General features: G+C 44.4%; 1 protein-coding gene across 2 annotated transcripts in view; it reads left to right on the forward strand.

The window, feature by feature from the left end:
* Window positions 1-11,115: 11,115 nt before the first annotated feature.
* The window catches only part of STIM2 (stromal interaction molecule 2), a 134,391-nt gene continuing 120,370 nt past the window's right edge, over window positions 11,116-25,136 (forward strand). Inside the window, exon 1 of one of the 2 annotated variants that reach the window (XM_075930612.2) lies at window positions 11,116-11,393. In XM_075930612.2, coding sequence (XP_075786727.1) covers window positions 11,219-11,393 — 175 coding nt within the window. In that variant the 5' untranslated portion in view covers window positions 11,116-11,218. Of the gene's footprint in view, window positions 11,394-11,445; window positions 11,854-25,136 lie in introns of those variants that run through there. The other variant, XM_075930613.2, reaches the window with a different exon arrangement.

Here is a 25,136-nt window from a genome sequence, read left to right on the forward strand (position 1 = left end):
CCCACAACAACGTGCGAAAGTCGCGCTGCCAATCGATGAGGCGATTATGGAAGTGGCGGACGAGATATGGCAAACCCCAACATCGGTTGCACCTACAAGTAAAAAAGCTGATAGAAAATATTTTGTTCCAGCAAAGGGGTTGGACTTTTTATTCAATCACCCCCAACCCAATTCACTGGTAGTAGACGCAGCGCAACGTAGGGGTAAGGCGCCACAGTACAGAAATACCCTTTTGGACAAGGACAATAAAAATAGATATTTTTGGGAGGAAAGTCTGTTCCTCAGCTACACTTTTACTTCGCATTGCGAATTACTCAGACCATCTGTCGAACCATAATTTCGATAATTACTCCAAACTAGCAGATTTGTTGCACCATCTCCCAGACACCAAGAAACCACTCCTGAAAGCAATAGTACAGGAGGGGTACACGTCATGTAGCGCTGCGCTTCAGATTGCTATGGATGTGGCTGACACAGCAGCTCGGGCCGCTGCTACTGGTATCGCCATGAGGAGATCATCTTGGCTTTCATGAGCAGGGGCGCCGAAGGAGTTGCAAAGCAAGGTTGAGGATCTGCCCTTTGACAAACTTAAACTTTTTGCGGCAAACACCGATGAGGTCCTCCACTCGAGAAAAGATTCACGCACTACTTTACATACACTGGGGATGTACACATCTTCCTTCAAGCGTAGGCGTTATTTCCCTTACCAACGGAGATATGACTTCAATTTTTCTAGACAGCAATCACAATCCTTCGACAACCAGCGTCCTAGACAGCGCCCCCCAACGCAAGCGACCACAGCAGAACCGTTCGGGTAATCAGCAGTTGACTAAGCAACAGATTTGACTTGCTTGTCGAGGATGCAAACCAATCATCCATAGTCCTACTTTGAAGAAAGGAATAAGAGATCCTCTGGAATAGGGCTTTATTCCGGAGGATCGGGCCAGTCTAGATGCTTTTTTCCGGCTTTTCCCCAAGCCGGAAAAAAGCGGCGGACATCTTTATTTAAATCCCGTGGGGGATATTTAAATCCCCCATGGATTTCCCTATTCCGAAGTTTAAAATTAGCATGCCCCTTTCGATAAAGGGGCCAGTGTAGACGTAGCCTCTGAGTACAATGTTTCATTTGTGCTACCATTAATCATGTCAATTATCAATACTATTAAGTTGTATATTTTCAGTCATGCAAATGGATATTCTTATACAGCTCTTTGTTGACCAACTTGTTCTGAATTTTGATGTAGTTTGGCTCTTTGGTCTGAAAAGGTTGCTGACCTGTGTTTTAGGGAAGGGTTTAAAAGGAGCATGGTGATGCATTACCTCAGTTTCTCCCGCCATGATTCCAAGCCCTTTGGTAAGTAGAACCGTAAGATTAGTGAGGAAAGGTGGAGGTGGAGCATGAATATGCAGAGTCCATCTTAAAAAACTTCACTTACTGGAAAGTAACATTCAGTTAGTCTTTTAAGTGTCTTCTGCATAGCCCCATTCACGGGATATGTTAATAAGCAGCACTCTGATCCAGAATGGTGAGACCGGGAGTTCTAGTTAAACAAGGAGTGCAGGACTGCCTCACAAAACTTTGCATCTGATCGAGATTCCAAGTATAAAGAATAATGTTAAGGGAAAGTGTGAACAGAACTCTAATTTGCTACTGTACCACCTCTCTTGCTTTCTGTTTAATGAGCTGAATGGTTACAAGGTTTCTGTATGAGTCTTATGGGTCCCTACTACCTAAACAATTTGCATATGTTAGTTGTTGTCTATGTACACAGTGTTGTTTAGAGATAAAGGATAACATATCAGATCAGAAGACTAAGAATCCTGGAATGAAAACATGTCTCATACCGGTGGTATTCCCAGCATGAGATGCACGTGCCAGGTGCTTGGCATGTTAGGGTGAGAATGTCATTCTCCCTCTAAAGATCCTATGTGCTCAACATTTATTATAAGGGCAAAGAGAGACGAAGTCTGTAATAAAACTGCCTGAAGTGCAGACAGTGGTGGCTGGTTCTTAGAGACTGGCTTCAGCTAGAAAGAAGTGAGATTAAGCTTCTGTTTGAGATGCAGGATCCAAGAAAGACAAGGATCAGAAAAAGATAAGGTTTAGATCAGTGACAGCCTCTGTTCCCAGAGCTGTCCCTTTCAAAAGACTTTGGTTGTGGTACTGATGAAAAATTTGCAGCCCTCCTCAGTACTGACCTCAATACAAGCAACCAATCCAAGAGAGAAGGACTTACAGGGACAGACTTTCATTATAGAGTCAGGCTCTGTTTCAAGCTTTCAGTGCAGCATTAGGAATTGTCACTCTATGAATCTGACGGTATCAGATTAGGAGGAGCCTGTCCTGAGAGAGATTTATGAATCCAAATAAGAGAACTGATGATGAAGGTTCTTTAACTAGCACAGCACCACATACTATTACTGTTAAGGCAATAGTTCATCAGGTAGATTAGTCTATGGTTCCACTGACTTTTGAGCTAGGTACTGTGCCTCAGGACACATAGTGTGTGTTACTACAAACAATCAGGCTGATTGTTTCTCCAAGAGTCAATAAAGAACAGGAAAGGATCGGGAGATTGCTACTGCTGCCTTTCCTTAAAACAACTTTGGGATACCTCCACTGTGCTCTCCTTTTCAAGGACATTGTCTCTGTTCCAATCTGAGCCATGGCTGTATTGTGCCCAGCAGGAGAGCTGACAGCCACATTGGCCCCAAGCAAAGTGTGTATGGGGCGCATGCAGCACCATGCTCCTGAAAGCGGTGGGGCCTCAGGCAGAAGGGGTGGGTCTGATGGAAGCTAACCCTCAGTGCTTCCTGAGCGGCAGCGCTCCCAAAAGCACTGCTTGGAGTACACCATGTGGCACTCCTGCCTCTCCAGGCAGCCCTAAAAGCTGCCTGGATGCAGGCGCTGCCACTGCTATAGCAGCACCCAGAGCCCTGGGTGCCTTTGAATAACTGGGCCTGGGGCAATTGCCCCCTTTACCTTCTTCACACACACCCCTTCGGGCACCTGGGAGCCAGAAGAGAGATGCATATCACATTACAGAACTAGCAAACCTGATTATTAGTTATTATTAGGGAAACAAAATGATTAGATCATTAGGGTCTGGGGCACATGACTTAGAAAGCAAGGCTAAAGGAACTAGGCTTATTTAGTCTACTGAAGATAAGAGTGAGGGGGGATTTGATAGCAACCTTCAATTGGGAGATTCCAAAGAGGATGGAGAGAGGCTGTTCTCTGTGGTGGAGGATGACAGAACAAGGAGCAGTTTCAAATTGCAGTCGGGGAAGTCCAGTGTGTGTATTAGGAAAAAATATTTCATTAGACATGGTGAAGCACTGGAATGCTTGTCATTGTGGAATCTCTATAGTTAGAGGCTTTTAAGGGCCAGCTTGACAAGCCCTGGCTAGGATGATATAGTTGGGGCTAGTCCTGCTAGGAACAGGGGGTTGGACTCCCAAGATCTCTTCCAACACTAATCTATTTTTCTAAGATTAGCAGTTCAATTCAGCCTACTGGATCCACCGAAACGGAGATATTTCCATCAGTGATGTTTTGGCTTAAGTGAAAGGTATTTCCTCATGATCTCACTAGCAGTTGTTAGCACCTTATAAGGAAGAATCCATGTATAAGGACAGACATTCAGCAAGGTAGTATCAGGAGGACATTCCTTTGTCAGATCCAATGGATAAGGTCCAGGCAATGCTTACTCAGAACAAATCACCTGTGGAACAGATGAAATAATATGATTCAGAATTAAGGAATGCACATTCCCCAGATGAAAATGTGAGGGATAGACACCATCAGATGGTTCTTTAGCCTTTCATGAGTTAGTTTCCCAAGTGTCAAAGATGTTAGCTATTCTTTGTCTTATATTTTGGGGGTAAAGGCAAGATAATGAGCCACACTTCTGTTGTTAAAGGGGTTGCTTTAGACAACAAAAGCAGTCTGGAAATCTGCCTTGGGTACTCAGCTGGTATCTAAAAAGACAAATTACATCATTTCTGTCAAGAAAGACTTTCTATGTTTCATACTCATGTCTCTTGTAACTAGTGGTTGAAGTGGCGCTTCACAAATCAAAAGGTACCCAAGATCATTCTACTGCATCAATAAAGAAGGGAAGAAGATAGATGAATTAAGACGACAAATATTTTCTTCCACTACATTTATGCATGCACATTTCCAACTATGAAATAAATGGCTAGGTACAAATATCATCTCTGGAGCAAAATATCCTCTTTTTCTTAATGCTCTTCCAGGGAAACAAACAAAAATTGTCAAATGCTGTTTTGACTGAAGGACTGAATGTTGCTAAGCAAGAGCAGAGAGTAAGTTTTTGACTCAGATAACTTTGGCTGTCATTAAGGAGACACACAAGGTTAAGATCAGTTGGACTCTCTTGCAAAACAAAAATGAGGACTGAAGATTTTCCATTTCAAGGAGATATTCATCAGTCTAAATACTAAATAGACTAAGCACTGAAGAAGATAAAAAATCTATTGCTAGATCTTTAGATTTCTTCAGTAAAGGGAAGAAGCCTTATTCAATTTCATTACATAAAAATCAAATGCAGTCCCAACTCCTTCATGTCCAATTATGAAAGGTCATATCCTTTTGACCCTCAACATTATAGCCCACAAAACCAATTGCAGAGGAAGAAATTTAAATCTTGCAATATTGAAGGGAAAAATTAATGTTTATCTTCTATGGTTCTTCCAAAACATCCGCTTTGATACAAAGCTTCAAGCCAGTCTACTTGGTTATTAATTATCCTGAGTTTGGGTACCTGTATGTGAAGCAGGGGTGAAAGTAATTTACATTTCTTACAGGTACTGTCCTATCACAATGTTGTCCCCCCCCCCAGGAGAGGGACTCAGAGCAGGGGGTGGGGAGATGGTGATATGATAGTACCTATACGAAATTTAAGTCTGTATATGGGGGGTGTAGGAGTCAGGGTACGGGACTGAGGGTGTGTATAAGGAGCTCAGGGCAGGAGGCTGGAGTGGGTATGTTTAGAGTAGAGTGAGGGATGGGAGACTGAGGGCTGGGGCAGTGCCTGTTGGTGGTCTTGCTCTGCGCAGCTCCTGTTCCCAGCCAAATGGGAGCTGTTGGGGGCAGTGCTATTAGGAATGTGAAGGGAGCTGAAACATCCCTGGGATCCTGGCCCAGTACCTGGGGTTCTGGCTGCCAGCCTCGCTGTCCCCCGGGTCCCAGCTGCTAGTCTCACGTGTGTGTGCTAGGACTCTCCTACCTGTTTCAAGACTGTGCACGCTGGGTCTCTCCTGGCTGTGGCCTCAACTTTGGGAAAGGGGGCGCCAGCTTACTTTCACCTCTGAGGTGAAGTTAGAAATATAACGTGTAAAGGTGTTTATTAAAATAAGTCTTCTAGAGAAAGGTACTAGAGGAACTTACATAACTTAATGGCTTGATCCTCAAAACAGTGATGTAAATAGTTGTGTTTTTCCTGTAAGCCTAAACTATGGTTGGTCCTACAAAGATGTGACCATGCCACCTGATGCTGGAATCCATCTTGAATTTTGTATTTTTCAACAGGGGTGGGGGGAATGAAACAAAGACTTCCCCACCATGGGAAAATTCTATTTAAGAAAGGGGAAACAAGCAATGATGGTCTTCAGCTAGCTTCACAAATTGCTCCCAAAAGAGGACATATGAAAAGACCTGGAAACAAACTCTAGTGAGGAGGGGAAAAGCTGCTAGACCCAGGTCAGAGAAAAGATCTGGTCTGAGAGGAACTTTACCTGAAATAACAACTAGGGTGAGAAATTATGATTTGTAGTAATTTCTCTTAATGTATTGGGCTCAGATGGGATGTTTTGTTTTATCTCAGTAATTTACTTTGACCTGTCTGATATCGCTTGCAAACACTTAAATCCTACTTTTTATCATTTTTCTTCAACCCAGTGTAAATAATTGTTAGTTGTGAGGGGAGGAGTACATATTTTATGCATGTCTCTTTCATGGATAAAGGGAGCAAATTTTATGAGCTTTCAGATGGAATGTTTTTATACAGAGCAAGATGGATTTATTTGGGGCTTCAGTCCCATTTAGAGCTATGCACCTAGATGCTGTCAGCTCCCTGTGACAGAACCCTTCCAGAGCTGAGCTGTTTTCAGCATCTGTCTTACTCTGCTGTGGTCCTGTTACTCCAGTTCTGTTCGCTTTGCTGTGAGAGACCTAAATAAGCAAGAGGGGGCCTATGAAATTATGCAGGGAAATCAATAATCTTTTAAACTATTATATATTCATCCATTAGCAATTCACACAGTGTTCATCTGCTATGTACATTGGACAAACATCTCAGACACTTCGCCAAAGGATCAATGCCCACAAAACAGATATTAGACAGGATCACAAAGAAAAAACAGTTTCTTGACATTTCAACCAGAAAGGACATTGTCTCAACGACTTAATTACCTGCATCCTGCTTCAAAGGCCTTTTAAGACTGCACTTGAAAGAGAATCCTCTGAACTGTCATTCATGCTTAAATTCGACACTTTACGCCTGAGTTTGAATAAAGAATCTAATTACCTTACCCATTACAAAGATAGCTTCCCCAATTATCACTTCTAATATCATTAGCTCACAGACATTTACCTTCCCCCCCCCATCCTCCTTCTGTTCTGAAATTTGATTTGTCCTTTTCATATGTGTTCATTTTTTAAAATTGTATCCTTTGGTATATTTGGTTGTGACAATTTTCTTCCACTATTTGATCTGAGGAAGTGGGTCTGGCCCACGAAAGCTCATCACCTAATAATCCATCTTGTTAGTCTTTAAAGTGCTATATAGTCCTGTTTTTTGATTATGCCCTCCTGGGATCTCAATGTAGTACTAGCACAGTTAATGAGACATCCCTTTGGAGCACTGTTCTTTACTTCTTCAATCTGTAAAAAGTGTTTTTGATAGCAATCCAGTATCTAATGTTTACATAAATCAATTTGTAATTTTCCCAGTGTTTTCCTAATCACCATGCTCATGATGGGAAAACTAAATTCTTCACATCACACATTTAATATATAATTGTCTTGTTATTTACATTGTCTAAATAGTCCTAACTTCAAGGCTGTTTATAGCTTGTGGACCATCCTCCCCCCAAAAAGGAGGGGGGATTTCTGTACAGACTCTCTAGATGGGTTAGAGGGTTAGATTAAGTATTTATGAATCTTATAAATTGTAGGGATTATCCTCTCCTCCAGGCAACAGAACTCAGTCAACTAGATCAAAGGCAACTTGTATGGTTTTATGTAAACATATTCCTCTAGTAGAAATATCTGGAACAGCACCCTCGAGCTCTAATCACACTTTTACTTAACATTATTCTTTAGACTTAGAATCTAGCTCAGATGCAAAGTTTGGCAAGGCAGTCCTGTACTTCTTGTTTAACTAGAACTTTTAAGTCATCATTGAAGGTGGGTCAGAGTCCTGCTATTAATATATCCCATGAGTGGGAATATGCAAAGGATCCTCAAAGAAATTAATGTTAATTTCTTTATTTCTCTAGTTTTATTTTTGTCCCAATCCCTCTTTCCCAGGGTAAAAATCTCTCATTTATGTCCCTTCCTCAGTGAAAAGTTGCTAAATTTATATACATTTTAAAACTATCAGTGAATTGATTAAGCTTGATTGTGTAGCTCAATTTTTTTGTAAATACTACGTAGCAATTTTACTTCATATACTGCTCTTTGGGAAGAGCACACAGGATTAGCCAAATGTACTCTTCTCCAAACACTGCAGAGCAGGAAGGAAGAGCAAGTGACTACATACAGCAAGAGGAGGATTTTATTAGCTATTTATGAGGGCCATGTGGACAAATTATATCAGTAATTTGATCATATTTACAAGGAAAATGTGGTAGCAAATAAGTCTTTTAATGTGACATTTATGGGTGGATCTGCTGCTCAGTCAACACACCTAGGCTACGTTTACACTGCCCTCTCTTGCGCAAGAAAATATGCAAATGAGGCAAAGCGGTGACTATTGCCGTGCCTCATCTGCATACTTAATGATCTGCCATTTTTGCCCAAGGCGCTTTTGTGCAAAAAGGAGCCATATACACAGCTCCTTTTTGTGCAAAAAACTCATCTTGTGCAAGAGTCGTTCTTCCTGAAAAAAAGCGGCAGGATGGCTCTTGTGCAAGAGGGGGTTTTTGTGCAAAAAGGAGCTGTGCAACAATGGCAACTCATTAAGTATGCAAATGAGCAGGGCTTGATGATTGTGGCAAAAACCACTCGCCAGCCCCGCACTGCGCATGCACAAGACCCACACTGTGCATGTGTGAACCACTGGTGAATGGGACAACCGGCTGAAATCTACTTGCCATGGGCAAGTAGATAAGCAGATTTGTCGAGCCCTGCAAATGAGGCATGGCAATATTCACCGCATCGCCTCATTGGCATATTTTCTTGTGCAAGAGAGGGCAGTGTAGACATAGCCAAACTAAGATTTAGTGACTTTTTTGTTGTTGTTTTTTTTAAGCTTTTCCTATTACAGACTAACTTGGCTACCCCTATGAAGCTTTTTTCCTTTGGTTATCCCTGATTGCAAAACAGCTTCTCTTAGATTGATATTCCTGTTTCAGTTTTTTAATGGGACAGTTAATCTTTTCCAATACTACTTATTTTATAGCCACTTTTTTTGGATCTAAGTGCAAATGTCAAACCCATTTTGACCAAACCAAACGTCTCTTACTAGATTTTAGTAAAAATTAAAAAAAACAGAAAATAGTCTTTCAGCACCTTAGAGACTAACAAAAATGTAGATGAAGCAAAATGCAGGACAATGTAGCACTTTAAAGACTAACAAGATGGTTTATTAGATGATGAGCTTTCGTGGGCCAGACCCACTTCCTCAGATCAAATAGTGGAAGAAAATAGTCACAACCATATATACCAAAGGATACAATTTAAAAAAAAATGAACACATATGAAAAGGACAAATCACATTTCAGAACAGGAAGGGGATGCGGGGGGGGGGGGGTGGAAGGAAGGAAGGTAAGTGTCTGTGAATTGATGATATTAGAGGTGGGGAGAGTGGGATGTAATACCATTAACTCACAAACATCCCACTCTCCCCACCTCTAATATCTGAGGAAGTGGGTCTGGCCCACGAAAGCTCATCATCTAATAAACCATCTTGTTAGTCTTTAAAGTGCTACATTGTCCTGCATTTTGCTTCAGCTACCCCAGACTAACACGGCTACATTTCTATAAAAAATGTAGATGGTATCCTGAGCTTTCTTGGGCACAACCTGCTGCTTCAGATGAGTGGAGTAAAGGGGTCCAGGTTGCAAATAAAAAAGAGAGAGAGGGGCTGGGAAGGGAAAGAGAAGAGAAAAAAAATGCAGTGAAAAAATGCAATTACCGTGTCCATGCTAAATGAAGTTAATAGAGTGGGCTCTAAGTATTCTAAGAATCCAGTGCTCAGTGGCAGCCCGTCAATACAGGTGAACGAGGCAGTCGCCTAGGGCTAAGATAAACGGCCGTTGAGGGCTTTGGAGGCAGGGGTACCGATTGTGCATTTCACCTAGGGCACCAGTTGCCGGTAACTCGTCTAGGGCCGCTCCTGCCAGTGTTTAGCATTTTATGTCATTAGGATGTGGAAAGTAGTGGCCTATCCAGGTCAAACTTGTAAGTGAAACCCCATTCTGTAGTTCCTCTCTCCAGGGAACTTTTGAAATGTCTTAGAAATAATAGAGACACTTTTAGAGCCATTAGTGAATGCCTGGGCAAGTTGAAATGTTCCAACAGATTTGTGTGTTACTATTTTGAATAGCTGATGTGTGTCCATTAATCTTTTGTCAGTGAGACAGTCCATTTTGGCCAATATACATGGCAGAGGGGCATTGCTAGCACTGGATGGCATAGATCACAGTGGTGGATCTGCAGTTTATGAACCTCTGATGTGGTGGCTTATGTCGTTAGGTCTTGTAATGATGTCACTTGTATAGATGTGTGGACAGAGTTGGCAGTGGGGTTGAATGCGGGGTAGGTTCCAGGTTGAGTATGATAGAGGTGGGCTGAGTGGTTGCTGCAAAGCACCCAGCAGTAGGCTTTTCTTTAATATAGATTACTAGTGCAACTGGTCATGGAGATATTTTAAACCTCACTCCTACAACTTGCTACCTCTGAAAGAACTGTTCAACGGAAGCATGCTTCTTGTGGTTTCTAGAGGCGTTCTCACCCCAGGGCCCATAAATAAAAGCCTGGGCTTACCAATGAGGGTGAGCAGGGGCGGCAGCTGCCTCGGACCCTGGCGCTATAAAGGAGCTAGACGCTGGGCGCTACCTCTGTAAAGGCCATAGCAGCAGGCCTGGGCTCCACAGTGTGGGGACGCAGAACGCTGGTGAGGAGGCTAAGCCTGACCCTCCCTTTCCGCACACGGCTCCGTCCCTTCTAGGGGCTGCCCCGGGCCCTGGCGGCCAGAGGCTGGGCTCCGGCTCCCTCCGCCAAACCCCGGGCCGAGGGGCTGGCTGGGAGCCACGCTCTGTGCTAACGGCATCTCCATACACCGGGGGCGGGACTGCCCCGCTTCTGCCTGAGCGCCCGCAGCGCGGTGGCCGCCGCGGCAAGTGGCAGAGGGACGCGTTCCCGCCGCGAGGCATTTCAGCTGCCCCGCTTGGGCCAGCGGGCTTGTCCTTGCCCGAGCCCTGGCCCCGCGCCCCAGGAAGGCGGGAGACGTGCTGCGCCCACGGCCCCCGTCCCCCCGAGCGAGCACCGCACGGGCAGCGGCGCACAATGTCTCGCTCGCTCGGCAGACACCGCAACGGGCGCAGAGGCGGAGGGATCCAGTTCCCGTCGTTACACCGGCACCGCCCCGTGGCCGGGGCCTTCTCGCTCTGCCGCCCCCTGCGGCTGCCGGCAACAGGCGCGTTTCCATGTGGCCACCCGGCCGCCGCCCCCGCGCCGCGCTCCCTGCTTCCCCCTGGGCCGGCGCCAGCTGCCACCTCCGCTTCTCCCTCTTCCTCCCCCAGCTTCCGGCCCGCGCCAGCAACTGCGGCCCCGCCCCCTGCGATGGCCCCGCCCCTCTCCCCGGGGAGCCGCCAGGCCCCGTGGCGCGGTGACGTCACCCCGCGCAGGCGCGGAGCCCCGGAAGCAGCGTGGGGCGCCGGGGCGGGCGGGGCGCTCGGGCTGCCGGAGCCGGGCGGGGGTGGACGCGCCACAGCGCAGCCGGTTGCGGTCGCTGCAGCAGCGGCACCGATGAGCGGCGTCCGGGTGCCCAGCGGCGCCGCGAGGAGGCGGCCGGGGGCAGCAGGTGTCCCGGTCCTGCTGCTGGGGCTGCTCCTGGCCGCCGCGGGATGCGAGCTGGAGTCCGGGGCCGGCGGCAGGAGGAGAAGCGGCGCCTCTGCGGCAGAGTCCCCGGCGGGGGTGACAGGTAACGGCGGGCGGGGGACCCCGAGCAGATTCCCAAGCGGAGGGGCGCGGGGCAGAGCCTGGCACTGAACCGCAAGCTCCGTCCCGCCCCGGGGGGACCCGCGGCGGAGAGAGACCGGCTACCCGCGGGGTCCCAGCCCAGCCGCGTCCCGTGCAGCCTGGAGAGCCCCGCCGGGCTCGCTGTGCACACAGCCCCGGCGGGCTGGGGTGGGGGTGCGTGGGTGTCTGGGGGCTGGTTTCCTCTCCGCAGCTACTGTCTCCGCTTGGTTTGCAAACTCTGCCAGCGCTTGGCTGCGCTTGCGGGTCCCACCCCGAGCTCGCTTCCTTCTCCCCAGCGGGGATGGACACTGCGGAGCTGCTGCTGCTGTTCTCTGCAGAGGAGCCAGCCGGAGCTGCAGGGGGCTGGGACTGGTTTTTTGGATGTTGCTCGTGAAAATCGCAGCAATGCGGTACTGACTCTGGTATGGGGAACTTAGCTGGCATTCGCCAGTTTTCCTGCCTTAAACCAGCGAAACCCCCGGAAGAGTCTGAAAAGGAATCTGTGCTAGACCCTGTTGAACTAAGATTTGGACAACCCCCCCCCCCCCCCGGCTAGGCTCCTGCTGTGGCTTGTGTTTGTGTGAATGTAAAGAGTATTTTGAAGGTTGGCTGTATAGTTCTCTTCAGGAATAATGAGACATGGCTCTTAACCATTTATCATGTGTCTGGCTCTCCAGGATGTGGCTTGTATTTAGTGAGTTTGTGTATCCTCAGAAAAGAGGCATGTTCCTGGCGTCTTTGGTAGGGTGAAGGAGTCTTACACATAGACACATAATGACTGTTTAACTATATTGGTGAGAAAGTTTCCAGATAAACTAATTTAATTTGCACAAAATATACTTGCAACACTAGTGTGCAGGAGATGGGTGAGAATGTGGGTTGCTTTACTGGAAGAATCATAAACACATTTCTGTTCACGTGCTCTGAAAGGACCCATAGCATAATTTTAATCGCTTAAGAGAGTGGGTGTGTATGTATTATGGAATCTGCATGAGTCCATTAGTCTCACATCAAAACATGTGGCAGGGAATGACTCATTAGAGCAGTAATACAGCCTTGGGAAAATGGGATGACCCACAGAAGCCTAATGGGCAAACTTGCAAGTATTTTCAAAATTGCCAGCACAGGGGCTGAAAACACAGGTTGTGATAAAACATTTAAAAAGAGTGTCCATTCAACAGTCTTTTTAACTTGCATTTTTCTTTAGGAATTTGGAAGTGTTGATGTCAATAACAAGTATATCTCTTGAAATGCTTGTATACATTTGAATTAACTAGTTAATGTTTTTGAATGTTAGGAAGCTTATAACTTTTGACTTTTGGGTACTTAATTGCAGTGTGACAGGATTTACACATAGATATTATGTTTAAAAGTAGTTGAAAGTAATGCAGAGTTTTGGCCCCAGGTTATCAGGCTTAGAGGAAAACATTGTGAATATGCGAGTCAAAGGAGTTCACCTGACTTAACAATGTAGACTGTTAATGTTTTTGGTGCCCTGAGTGAAAATTGTTAAACATCTGTGGATAAGATTACACATGAATCTTGTAATGATAAGAATGACCTCGGGGTTAGAAAATCCAGGTTAATCTACAGTCTTCGAAATCTCAATTTGATATCGTGAGTGACTTTTGCAATGCAGCAAAGTGAAGCAACTTAGTCTAGTGAACTGCACTTGAATTCGAAAGATGGGAACTCTTGAATTTCAGCCCTGGATGTTGTGTTGACTTGCTATGTAGCATAGGGCAAGTTACATTTGTCTTTTTCTCTACCTGTAAATTTGGGATCATACTTCAGAATGGTGTTGTGAGGATTTGGTCTTTGTAGTGTGTTATATGGTAGTGGTTGTAGATATTAATAAACAATTCTGAGAGAGTACTGCAATTTATATGGATGCATCTGCCTATGCATTTTATTGTCTTCACAGACCAGATTGGTTGATTTTTTTTTTAAGTGTAGATTTATATGAAATATAACCGCAGAGATCTGTTTTGATTTTATGTGGACTGTAAATGCTCTCTTAGCCCCACATAATGCAATGTACAATGATTAAAGAATCTTCACAGTGCCATGTGGATTTAAGTGACTTTTAACAGATTTTTTGTTTATGCATCTTCCACATTTCAGATATCTTGGGCAAAGTTCAAATTGCTATTCTTACAAACTATGTATTTTTAAAAGCAGTACTTATGTCATTATGTATATAAATGGCTTCACAATATCTTTCAGACTGTCTAAAATACCGTCTCATAAACAATCTCCGAGTTTGCTACTTTATCTCCAACAGTTCTTCAGATGACCGTACTTAACTGTTTAGTGTAAGAATAAGAGTCGGGCTCCTTTTCCTTCCCTAAACAGCCTAGCTTCCACCTACCTTTACTCCACATGTTGTTACTTCTTCACTCTGCAAAAAAATGTTGTTTCTTTACTACTTGGTTGTCATGCTTAGGCCTTCTTCGAGAGTCTTTACACTGGAAGCATTTTTCTCATCCTGATTAACATGCCTCTATCCTCATCCTGTAAATTTTTCCTTAACATACGATTCCAAAGCATTCGGTGGGTCATGATTATTCCACTGAAAAGTTTTATCAAACTAGACTAAGGATGTTAAGGAGCAGGTATTTGGCTAATCGTGTAGTTGATACAATTTGTATCGACTACATGATTAGTCGATAAGGGGAGGTGCTCTGCAGAGCCTCAGCAGGGATAGCTGCCAGAGCTGGTGTGAGCTGAGACTGAGCAGCTATCCGGCTATTACTAAATTTTAAAGGCGCAGAGCTGCAGCAGGGGTAAGTCCAGGATCTAGTACAAGCTGGGACTGAGCAGTACTGACTCGTGCTGGGTCCCAGATGGCTGAGTGTCTGCCTCTCCTGCCCCTCCCCTCGCACTGCGGAGATGGTGTTGGGGGAAACGGGGAACTGGATTTTAAGCCCCCCACCACTGACTTCTGCTTCCCTTCCACCTAGACTTATTGGGTAGTCGACTACTAGCATAGTCACTTACATCCCTAAACTTGACTGTGCTGGTTTATTTATTTTAACAATGCCTAAAATTTACCTAAACTTTGAGAATTATTGAAAAGACATCTTGTTTTCTGACTTCAAGGATTTTTTTTGTTTTAAATTATGGAGGTCTTCTTTCTGTTAGGGATGTCAGTGTGTAGGTGACTACATGATTAACTGATTAAACCTAGGTTTATCAAATAATCCTGTTGACAACACACATTTCCCTCCTCCCCTTGCTGCCTCTGTATTAGAGGCAGTGGAGGGCGGTGGGGAGGAGGGACAGGAGCCTGTGCCAGTGGGGAGCCAGCTTAAAGGAAGCTCCTCACGAGTACCGGATCTGACTGCCCCCCATCCTGTACTGCTGCCTCTGATAGAAAGGAGCAGCCTCTCTCCGCGGGGAGTTTAGACTATCAGAGGCAGCAACGTGTGGTGGCAGGTAGGAGCTGATCTGCAAGGAGAGATGGTTTAAAAATTGGTTCCCCATGCAGACCAGCTCTTGCCTGCCATTCTGCGCTGCTGCCTCTGATACAGATGCAGCAATACGGGGTGGCAGCAGCCCCTGTCCATGGAGAGTCTGATACAGAGGCAGCAGCGTGGAGGGCAGCAGCCTCTGTCTGTGGGAGCCCAATCTCCCCATGGACAGAGGCTTCACAGGCATCCTATGGAGCAGCTTCCCCTGCCCCACCCCCCAACCTCCATGAATTTATCTAGTTCTTCTTTGAACCTTGTTAAAATCCTGGTCTTCTCAACATTCTCTGACAGGGAGTTCCACATGTTGACTGTGCGCTGTGTGAAGAAAAACTTCCTTTTGTTTTAAACCTGCTTCTTTGTCCATAACTGAAAATTTCCTAAGACTTTTGTTTTTCACATGTTCCGTATCTTGAGTCCTCTACTGTTTTATTTAATGGTACTATAAATATAATACCCTGGGTTGAGGCAAGTTTTGTTTCATCCAGGGGGTGATCTGATCATAGTGAGCAGTGAACATTGGCTAGTGACACAATGCTGGCTTTTGTTTCCTTCCTGCATTTCATTAGCCAGAGCTGAAGAGACCTTGCATGGAAAGTAGTGTTGTGAAAGCATTTAAATAAATGCTTCACTTGTCACAGGGAAGTGTTTCAGTCATAACATAGATTGCCTCACTCTCATTATCTTGAATGGGAGAGGAAACACCTGCAAGACTACCTGTATACTTAGCTGTGGTCAACACTATAGAAGACATTTCTTTCTTAACATTTCCTATGTGTATTGAAAATGATAATATGCTATTGCCACACAGTATTGCTAAAAGTTGGTGTCTTGGAGCTTAATCCCGTGTACTTTTTTACTTAGCATGTCTGTGTTCTGTAGATACATTTTAGGGGAAAAGATGAGTTATAGTATGTATTTGAAGTAGCTACTGTGTAAGATATGAGGCATAAAAGGGGTGCTTTGCAAATTGATATACATTTTATTGCCATAAGTTAGGGATGGCACCATGAATGAATGATTGACACTTTGCCAAACTTAGAGGCCAGAAAAAGTGTAGTAATGCAAATACAATTTTGTCACCTTCTTGAGTACGACACCTTTCTTGACTCTGAGTCTGTTTTATTCAATATTTGTCTTTCTTTGGTTTTTCCCCTTTGAAAGTAAAATTATTATGGGAATAATGCCATCAATGATATGAAAGGAGATAAGTGACTGTGGTACAAACTCAGTGTTACATAATAGCTGTACAATTCTTAAAAAATATAGGAGTCTGTGTAAAGAATATACTATATGGCATAAGTACATAAATATTCTGTGTGTGTGCGCGCGTACACATAAATTCTACATTGTGGAATACAGGAGTGACTTTCAGGTTATATAAATTGACTTTTTGTATTTGTGGATGTTGTTAAGCTTCTTTCATACTAAAAGCAACAATGTTTCCATAGTAACTAATATATTTCAGAGAGATAGAAAAAAGGGGGAAAAAGAATAAAATGAAGGCACATGGTTGGAATTACTTGTGACATAAACAGATTGTGATTATGTTGAGGTATTATAAAGTTTGTATTGTATGATTCATTTGATTACACCCTTATGACTAATGCAGGCACCCAAAATTCATGACAATTTGTCTCCCCAGAATATGACATTCTCAGTTTTTGTCCTTACCCTTGCCTCCTTCCTGGTACTGTCTTCCTCTATGATGTCTCTTCCCAAAAGGCAGTATCACACACATGAATGTGAAATGAATAGTTAATATTGTGTACTAAAGACAGGAAGCTACTTTTTGGTTTAGAATAAAATCTGTATCTCTGAATTGGGAGGCGATGTTGTCACTCAACTGAGAGGTTGAATATTGAGAAATGTTTTAAAAAAAATATGGCGTGGGAAGGAGCTTATCTCTTCCTTGAAGCTTCTTTAGAGTGGCATATAAGGGCTATCATCAGCCCGCAACCTGTCAGGGGAGAATTTCTCTAATGCAGATGATGCAGTGGGCCTCTATTGGTGGACCTTTGCTGGTCCCACTGCAGGTCCTGACTGGAGGAGCCAAAGCTTGGCGCCAAAGGGTTCTGACTGCGATGCCATGCCACTGACCATTCCAGCTTGTGTGGCAAAAACTATCAAGACTGCCTCACTAGGGCTGATGGAGCCTACTCACCAGCTCCATTTAGAGGGGGAAAAGATAATTTACATCTATCTAACTTAAAAACTGGATCTCCAGGGTGCTGCCTGTCTTCCCCCTCCCCCTATAGCCTCCATCAGAGGCAGGTAGGGATGGGAAGGTTGCTACAAAGCAGCCCCTGTCCACAGGGGTCCCAGCGGGGAATTGCTCCCCGCACCTCACAGACAGGGGTTGCTTGGCGATGGCAGCAGCAGCTAGGGCTGGCCTCAGTCCGGGGCTGGTGCTAGAGCAGCCTCTGTTTGTGGCAGTCAGCCTTGTCCGCCACCAACAGAGTGCTCCAACATCAGACCCTGTTTGCAATGGACAGGGGTGTCCACCGCAAGCAGGGGCTGATGGACTCAGTGAGCCAGAACTGAGCAGTCCAGGCTCACGCTGGTCTGGGATGCTGCTCCTCTGCATTTTAAATGTAGTAAGAGCCCGGTTGCTCGTACTACAATTAAAATTTAGGGCTGCAGTGTGAGTGGCTCCCAGAGCCGGCATGATCAGGGACTGCTCAGTCCCAGCTTGAGCTGGCTCCCAGAACTACCCCCACTGTGGCTGCAGTGCAATCCTATCAATTAATCATATAGTCAATAAAAATTGTATTGGCTATATGATTAGCTAGGTAACCGCCATTTAACATCCTTGCCATTCACTAGCCCACTAGGAGGATTTGAGGCAGTGATCACTAGTGGGCCAGTGGGCAACCGCCTTTGGCAGGATTCCAGAAGCCACTCTGTGCATTCACCCCCCCATGTGTCTCTTGGCTCCACCTGCCAGCCCACACATTTCCTCCTTGTGTGCCCCCCATCCTGACCTGTTTCCCCATGGCAATTTAACCCCATTTCTTCTGGCTGCTAGCTCTGTGCCACTGCCAGCAACCTTCTGGCTGAGGGGAGGTGTGTACATAGGCATCCTCTCTCCCATGGATGGGATTGTCCCCCATACTCTGGTTGGCCCACAGAGCCCTGAGCAGGCTGGACTTGACAGCAGGGTTTGGGTCCCCCACACTCACCACGGCGGTGGTAGCCACCAGTAAGCAGAACTAGGCATTCTGCCATCATCTCCCAAGTCAGCATGGTTAGGGTGCTCATTTTACCCTGGCAGGGTAAAATGAAGTGACTGGGTTGGCCTGGGAGATGGCTGTGGAGCAGCTCTGCTTCCCTGCAGCTTCTGTTGCTGTGGTGAGTGTTGGGGGTCCCAATCTCTGCTGCCACCTCCTGCCAGTCCCTTTGTAATCACGAGGTCATGTTCCTAACGGGAAGCAGGGAGCAGGCATAGCAGGGCGACAAGAGCCAGAGCAGGGACTGGATGTGGTGAAAGTGTATAGACTTCCTCCTACCAGTCTGCTGTGGCTCTGGTGCTAGCAGCTGTGCGTGGGCCAGATTGTGGAACTGCTTGGGCTGCAGATGGCCTGTGGGCCATAAGTTTTAAACCTCTGCCTTAAACATACAGTCTTCAAATTATTAAGGTGCTCTCTTAATCATCTTTTTCTCAAGACCAAATATTCCCACTTTCCTCATAGGTGAATTTTTCTCCTGGGGGATGTCTGTAGCCAGACAGCCCCCCCCCCCCTCCCCCATCTCATCCATCTTATTTGCCTCTCTGAAGCATACAGGGCAGAGAAGGAGCAGTAAAATCAGCATAGTCTATGCTGGCTCATCTGATCCTGAGAAGCTGAAAAAAAAACCAGATATGTGGAGAGAGAGCGATTAAGTCAATAAGCTGGCCTCGAGGCTGCGAGAACTGCCCCGGCTGGCACCCATGTTGATTCGAACACACACACAGTCCCTGGGAGAGGAATTTCCCATTGAGAAAAGAATCCCCAGTAATTCCAATTTAGTTATCTCTCTTACAAGTGTAAATTAAGTTCACAACTCCCTTGTAAGAACTGGTCTCACAAAAGACAGACCAGCCCCATTTGGCATGACAGACAAGAAAGAGAAATACGTGACCCCATGAGTATAAAAGATAGGTCCAGCACACACTCACTTTGAGTGTCATTCTACCCTCTACCTGCTGGTCGGGTTAGGTGTTTGGCCTCCCGAGGTTCTATGGGGACGCCCACCTCGTATTTTCATCTTTCCTAGGAATTGAGGGACCGGCCCTGGCCTGACATGCTGGAGTCGAGAGGCACAGAAGGGGGTAAAAATTGTACCTGGATGTGGTCCTCTGTTTTAAGTGTACACATAGAAAGAGTAAGCTGTTACTTGGTACCATTATTTCTATTTTTCTATCTTTATCTTCTTTGTAACCATTTTTAAGATCTATATTTTGGTAGCAGTTAAGAAATAGAGCAATAGCCATTGTAACCATATGATTTATAAGCTTCCTCAATAAACCTGTTACTGTTTAAGCTTTAACCTGACTCCTTCAGTTGCTGTAATAGAACCAAGCACAATTTAAAAGAACTTCAGCCGGTCATTAGGGACAGATATAGGGAGAGCTTGGGCGTTTGGATTTGTGTCACACCCAGGTGGCACAATCCACTGGGGCACCTTTCAGTCTTTCCCCAAGGCAGCCCGCTGTGAAGGAATTACGAATTCTAGCAGCTGAAATCTAAGGTGTAATAAGCTCTTCCTATCAACTCGGGGCGTCTGAGAGCCTGTTGGCTGCCCTCTGCGATGGGACCCCGGTCCTAGCAGTAAAGTCACAGATGTTAAACTATTTTTTGGGGCGCCCTCCAGCCTCCTAGACTGCCCACTGCAATGAGACTTTGTGTCTCAGCAGTTGAAGACTTGGGTGTAACACACACGCACACACTGCCCTGACCGTCGGCTGACAATGTCTCTAGTTAGCTCACATCCTTCTTTAAGTGTGGCACCTAGGACTGGATGGGGTGCTCCATTCGAGGTTTCACCAGTGTATAGTAGAAGGTAACAGTTACCTCCTGTCTCTTATGAATGATCGTTTCATTAGTATAGCTGAAACCTTTTTAGATAAAGGGAAAATTCAAATTACTGTAATTGAATAAGTACATACTAATGCTGCTCAATGGATGCATAGGAACAATTTTCCTACTTCGATCATACAAGTAAAGACTAAATTTTAGTAGTGTTACATTATTGAACATAAGCTTGAGTTTTAATTATCTTTGGAGCTATAAACTAGAGAAGCAGAAAGCAAACGTTCATGTAAAATTTTGTCTTTTTAAAAAAATGACTTCATTAAGATAATTCAGATTTGTCAGTAGTACCTATAGCAATTTGTACCAAAATATGAACTAACCCTATTTGGGGCTTGTGATGCTTTTATTTTACATTTTGTCTCTGTTTATAGCAAGATCTGTGCCTAAGCTGGATTTTCTAGAAAGTTGCTAAAATGATTGCATGTCCAGTGTGTGCTAAAATTCATTTCAGAGGCTTTTTTTTTTTATGGGAGCTTCAAAAGGCAGATGACTTTCCGCATATGTATGTCTACATCTGAAGAAAAGAAAGATCAATAAATAGTGACAGTTTATCAGCAAAGATCCCAAGAGGTAACCATAATACTTCATAAACTGGAAAAAAATTTAAAAACCCGAAAAGTCTAGCCGCACCTTAAAGACCAACAAAAGGTAGATGGTATTATGAGTTTTTGTGGGTACAACCCACTTCTAAAAAAATTGGCTAAATGGGAATTCTGGGGATGGTGCTTGTAGGTGTGGGCAGTGCACGGAGTTCTCACCCTCTCCAAAAGGTTTGCAGAGATACTTGCCAGCAGCAGCCGGCTGCTTTCAGTGGCATGTGGCCACCATAGCATGCAGGCAGCCTTCCTGCGTGAATGAGCCACCAGCTGGGAACTGCCTATTGTAAGTGCTTTCTGGCCAGGGCCTGAGCCTGCACCTAGCGCACTCTCCCAACTCTCTCTCCCAGATAAGAACCCTCTCCTGGACCCAAACTCCATCCCATATCCTACACTCCCTTTGTCCCTCCATTAACATAATAAGAACGTGTGGCCTGTGACCACTTACCAAATTCTTGGTGTCCCTTCTCCTCCCTTCCCCCTGCAAAAGTTATTGTCCAGCTCTGATGCGTTTACCCCAGAATTGTGACTTACTTATTTTAGTTTTGTGTGTTAGTAAAATGAAGGGCAAAATTGGCATGCAAGTTGTACTGTTGATGTTAACTAAAACTAATTTGCTGATTAGCTTGACATTTGTTTCAAAATCATTTTGGAACTGGAGTTCCCCTTTCCTGTGTCATTTTAATCATCTGTGATTTCTGTCAGTAGGGCTGCAAGATAATTGCTTTATTAGTTCTAACTTGCAGATTTGATTGGTGTTAGAGATAATGGAGAGGGGCTAAAACTTAGACATGCAAACTCATTAGGCAAAGTAAATGATTAATGGTTGAGTATGAAGCATGGCTTACTGTTTCTAGATAGATCATTAGTTCTCAAACTTATCTTATATGTATGGTGGAGTATCTAGTTTTTATGTTGTTACATAATGAGATTTAGAAGAAGCCTCTATGTGGTATTCCCTTTGACTTGGGAACTAAGAATCATATTAAGTGCAACAGAGCAGGTGAAACTTGGCCAGTACACATTTTAAATTACTATTTGGCTTTTGAGGCATATAATTTAGCAATTAGACTGTGGGACATTGCCACCTACCTAATCTCTTATCGCTTTCTCAGTTCAAATTTACTAAGTAAACTCACCAAAGTGAAACTCCATAGCCATAGAGGGTATTTTAGTTACTGAGCTGTTTAAACCTAATCTGATTGACTGAGACATTCATATAATTCTCTTTCCTCTTAACCATATATTCGTGCTTGTTAGATTTTCTGTGAGTTTTATTTTACTTTGGTGCATTTCAAATACAAACATTTTGTTTTTAATCAAACATTTTCTGAAACTGCATTCACTGTAGTATCTTATTTTTGTTGTGTTGCCAAAATTGATGAGACATGTAGTTCCAGTATCTCTTCCAAATCTCTTTCCTTGCCTCTGTTTAGGGACAGATTAGGGCATGTACAGAGAGAGAATAAGACTGGATAACATATGAAGATGTTGAGAGCAGGAAAATAACATGTAGGAGGGAAGCTGGCTGAGATGAAAAAGTTTAGTAGTAGGAGGTCACTTTTGATCATGACAAAGTTAAATCATGGTGCCCAGAAGCTTCTGTACTAGGACTAGTGTTTTAATACGTTGGATCTGGAAAAAGAAGTGGATTCTAGGGATGTAAAATTCCTTTTATTAGTTAACTAGTTAAACATTATGTTCAACAGATTAACTGCTTAAATGGGGTTGATTGGGGGGTTGGAGTGCCCCCCTCCCATCTACCATGCTGAGCTGGAATGTTACCTCTTCTGTGGGCAGAGGCTGCTCTGACTGAGCTGGGCCTACCATGGGTGGGGGCTGCTCCAGCAAATTATCTATAACCAGTAAGCATCATGAATTAATCTGTTACCTCAGTATTCACTAAGGATGTGAATAGTATTTAAACTTGCAGAATATTGAATTAATACATTTCTCAAGACCACAGAGAACTGAAGAATTTCTGAGGAACCTAACCAAGATAGGTGAATGAAGAAAATAGTGGCAGTTAGGGATGTAATAGTATAGTCGATGAACTGATTAGCAAAAACTTATTGGGCAATGCTATAGACTACACACATTTCCCCCATCCCCCTTGCCAGTACATTTTTTTTAGCAGGCTGGCCAGCAGCCCAGCTCAGTCCTGGCTTGTACCCGGTCTGGGACCTACCCCTGCCGCAGCTCTGCATTTAAAGTATATTAGGAGCCATGTGGGCAGGCAGGCACCCCATCTCAATTCCAGCTCGCTCTGTGTCTGGGAGCTCAGACCTTCCCCTGGACAGGGGCTGATGCCATCCGCACTGCTACCTCTGTATCAGAAGCAGCAGCATAGCGTGGGGCGACAGGCAGCCGGTCAGTGAGGGGAGCTGGTTTTTAAACTGACTCCACTCACGGACCAGCTCCTACCTGGCACCCCACACTTCTGCCTCTCATACAGAGGCAGCAGCGGGGAGTGACAGGGGGCTCCTCAGGAGTGGAGCTAAAGCGCACTGGCTGCTGGCCCCACCCCAGGGGACTACAGAATAATCAAGTAACTGATAAGAATTTATGAGGTTAATCGACTATTTAATTAAGTGACATTTAACATCCCTAGTGGCAGATATAATTTAGTGGTGGCACATAAAAGTAATGGATGTTAAAGGGAATAACTTGAACTACAAAACAATGTTCCCTCTTTTTTTCCATCCACGTGCAAAATAAATTTTATGTGCACCAAGGCATGTGCAGATATGGGCAGCTATACATCCAGCGATTTATCACATCTGTATACTATGCTAGATGTGATAAATCAACCACTGAGTGCTCTCCCGAATCCATCACTATGCAAGAACAAGAAGCATAAGTGGAGTTGATGGGAGAGTCTCAACTGTCGACTTACTGGTACACTGACTTCAGCTATGTTATTTACAGAGCTGAAGAAGTTCTTTTTATCCAATTAGATGTGAGAGCAGCAATATCTATTCATGAAGAATAGTGTCCACAGCAGTGTTTTCGTATAAGAGAAAAATAATCTTATGCCTATTTAGTTTTTGTTGATTCTTATTCCAAGGTTGCTTTCCTTGTAGTATGAAAAATATTACCAGAAGTCTAAACCTAACAGTTAAAGATACGTATGTACTAAGGATGTAAGCGACTAGTTGAATGGTCAACTGTATGATAAGCATAAGCTTATCGGATAGTTGAGTAATGACTCAACTAGTCACTTCTCTCTCTTGCCTCTATCAGAGAGAGGCAGTAAGAGGAGAGGAGTGGGAGCTGGGGCTGGATGGGGGGACGGGGGAGTGGAATTCGACTTAAGCTGGTTTTCCCCAGCTTTTGAAATGTAGCAAGAGTAGAAGCACTGCAGGGAGCACGGGGCAAGCAGGGACTGAAGCAGTTCGCACTTGCCCCGTGTTCCCATTGCAGTGCTTGAGCCTTGGAAATGTAACACGAGTCCCATGGGGCTCTTGCTAAATTTAAAAGGCTGAGGCACTGCTGGGGTAGTGAGTGCTCCACCTCCCCTTTATCGATTAATCAAGTTGTTGATGGAAATTCCATCGACTGCTTGATTAACTGATTAATTGAAATTTAACATCCCTAGTATGTACCAGTAAGAAACTTGGAGACCTGTACCAGTAAGGTTTAAGTGTTATAACTTAGTCTGAGACCTTGACTACTTACCACAGCTATCTGCTAGAAAGGAGAAGGATCTAAACTGAGCAAGATGGTGGCTTCATTTTTCATTTCAGCCAGTAGTATCTGATTAATAGTTGACTGAAAAATCTGAAGGCCACGCTAGCCTCTGCCTGCTTAGAGGAAGGATTTTATTACTCTAAAACTTCTCCCAGAGCTGTCTGACTGCTGGGGTCTGAGCATAGAGGGGAGGGAAAAACAGCTATTGTTTTCTGGACTCTTATTTATGTGGTCCTCCCTGTTAATAGGTCTCATGTCTATCTTTTTGAACCAGGGTGGACTGATTTAAATCGAGGTGATTGAAATCATTAATACTACTTCACATATTTCTTCAAACTGTGGTGCAAAAGTGATGACTAAAACATGTTAATTTATACCCAAAAGCAACATTTTGCAACATCTAAGCAAGTATACTTTGTGTAATTTTTTTCAGTAACTTGATTTGTATTAATTTAGGAAATAATACGTAATACTCATCTGTGTTAAGCTGCAGATGCAGCAGCATACATTATAAATGATAAAAACTAAGTCACAAATGTTTCACATTTGCTATTGCAGCAGTCTCCAGAGTTGCCAGCTGACTGCTGTCCTGATATTTAAAAAAATAATAATTTAACCCTGGCGTTCTGAGGACTTGTCTGTTAAATGTATGGTATCCTTAAAGCTTCTGCAGATAGCTCTCATCCCCTCTACCCACTGTCATTTTGATGCAGATCTGATTTCAAGTTACCAGGAACTGCAAGACTGACTGTGCTTAGAATATGCTTAATTTTGGAGTAAGCCCCACTGTAAACAAGTATACTAAGATGGGGGTTTCTTTGAGATAGCTGAGTTTCGCTGAAGTAAAATAGGGACTAGACTTATGGCATCACCA

The sequence above is a fragment of the Pelodiscus sinensis genome, chromosome 4 (assembly GCF_052426305.1).
Source record: "Pelodiscus sinensis isolate ZL-2025 chromosome 4, ASM5242630v1, whole genome shotgun sequence".
Lineage (NCBI taxonomy): Eukaryota > Metazoa > Chordata > Testudines > Trionychidae > Pelodiscus > Pelodiscus sinensis.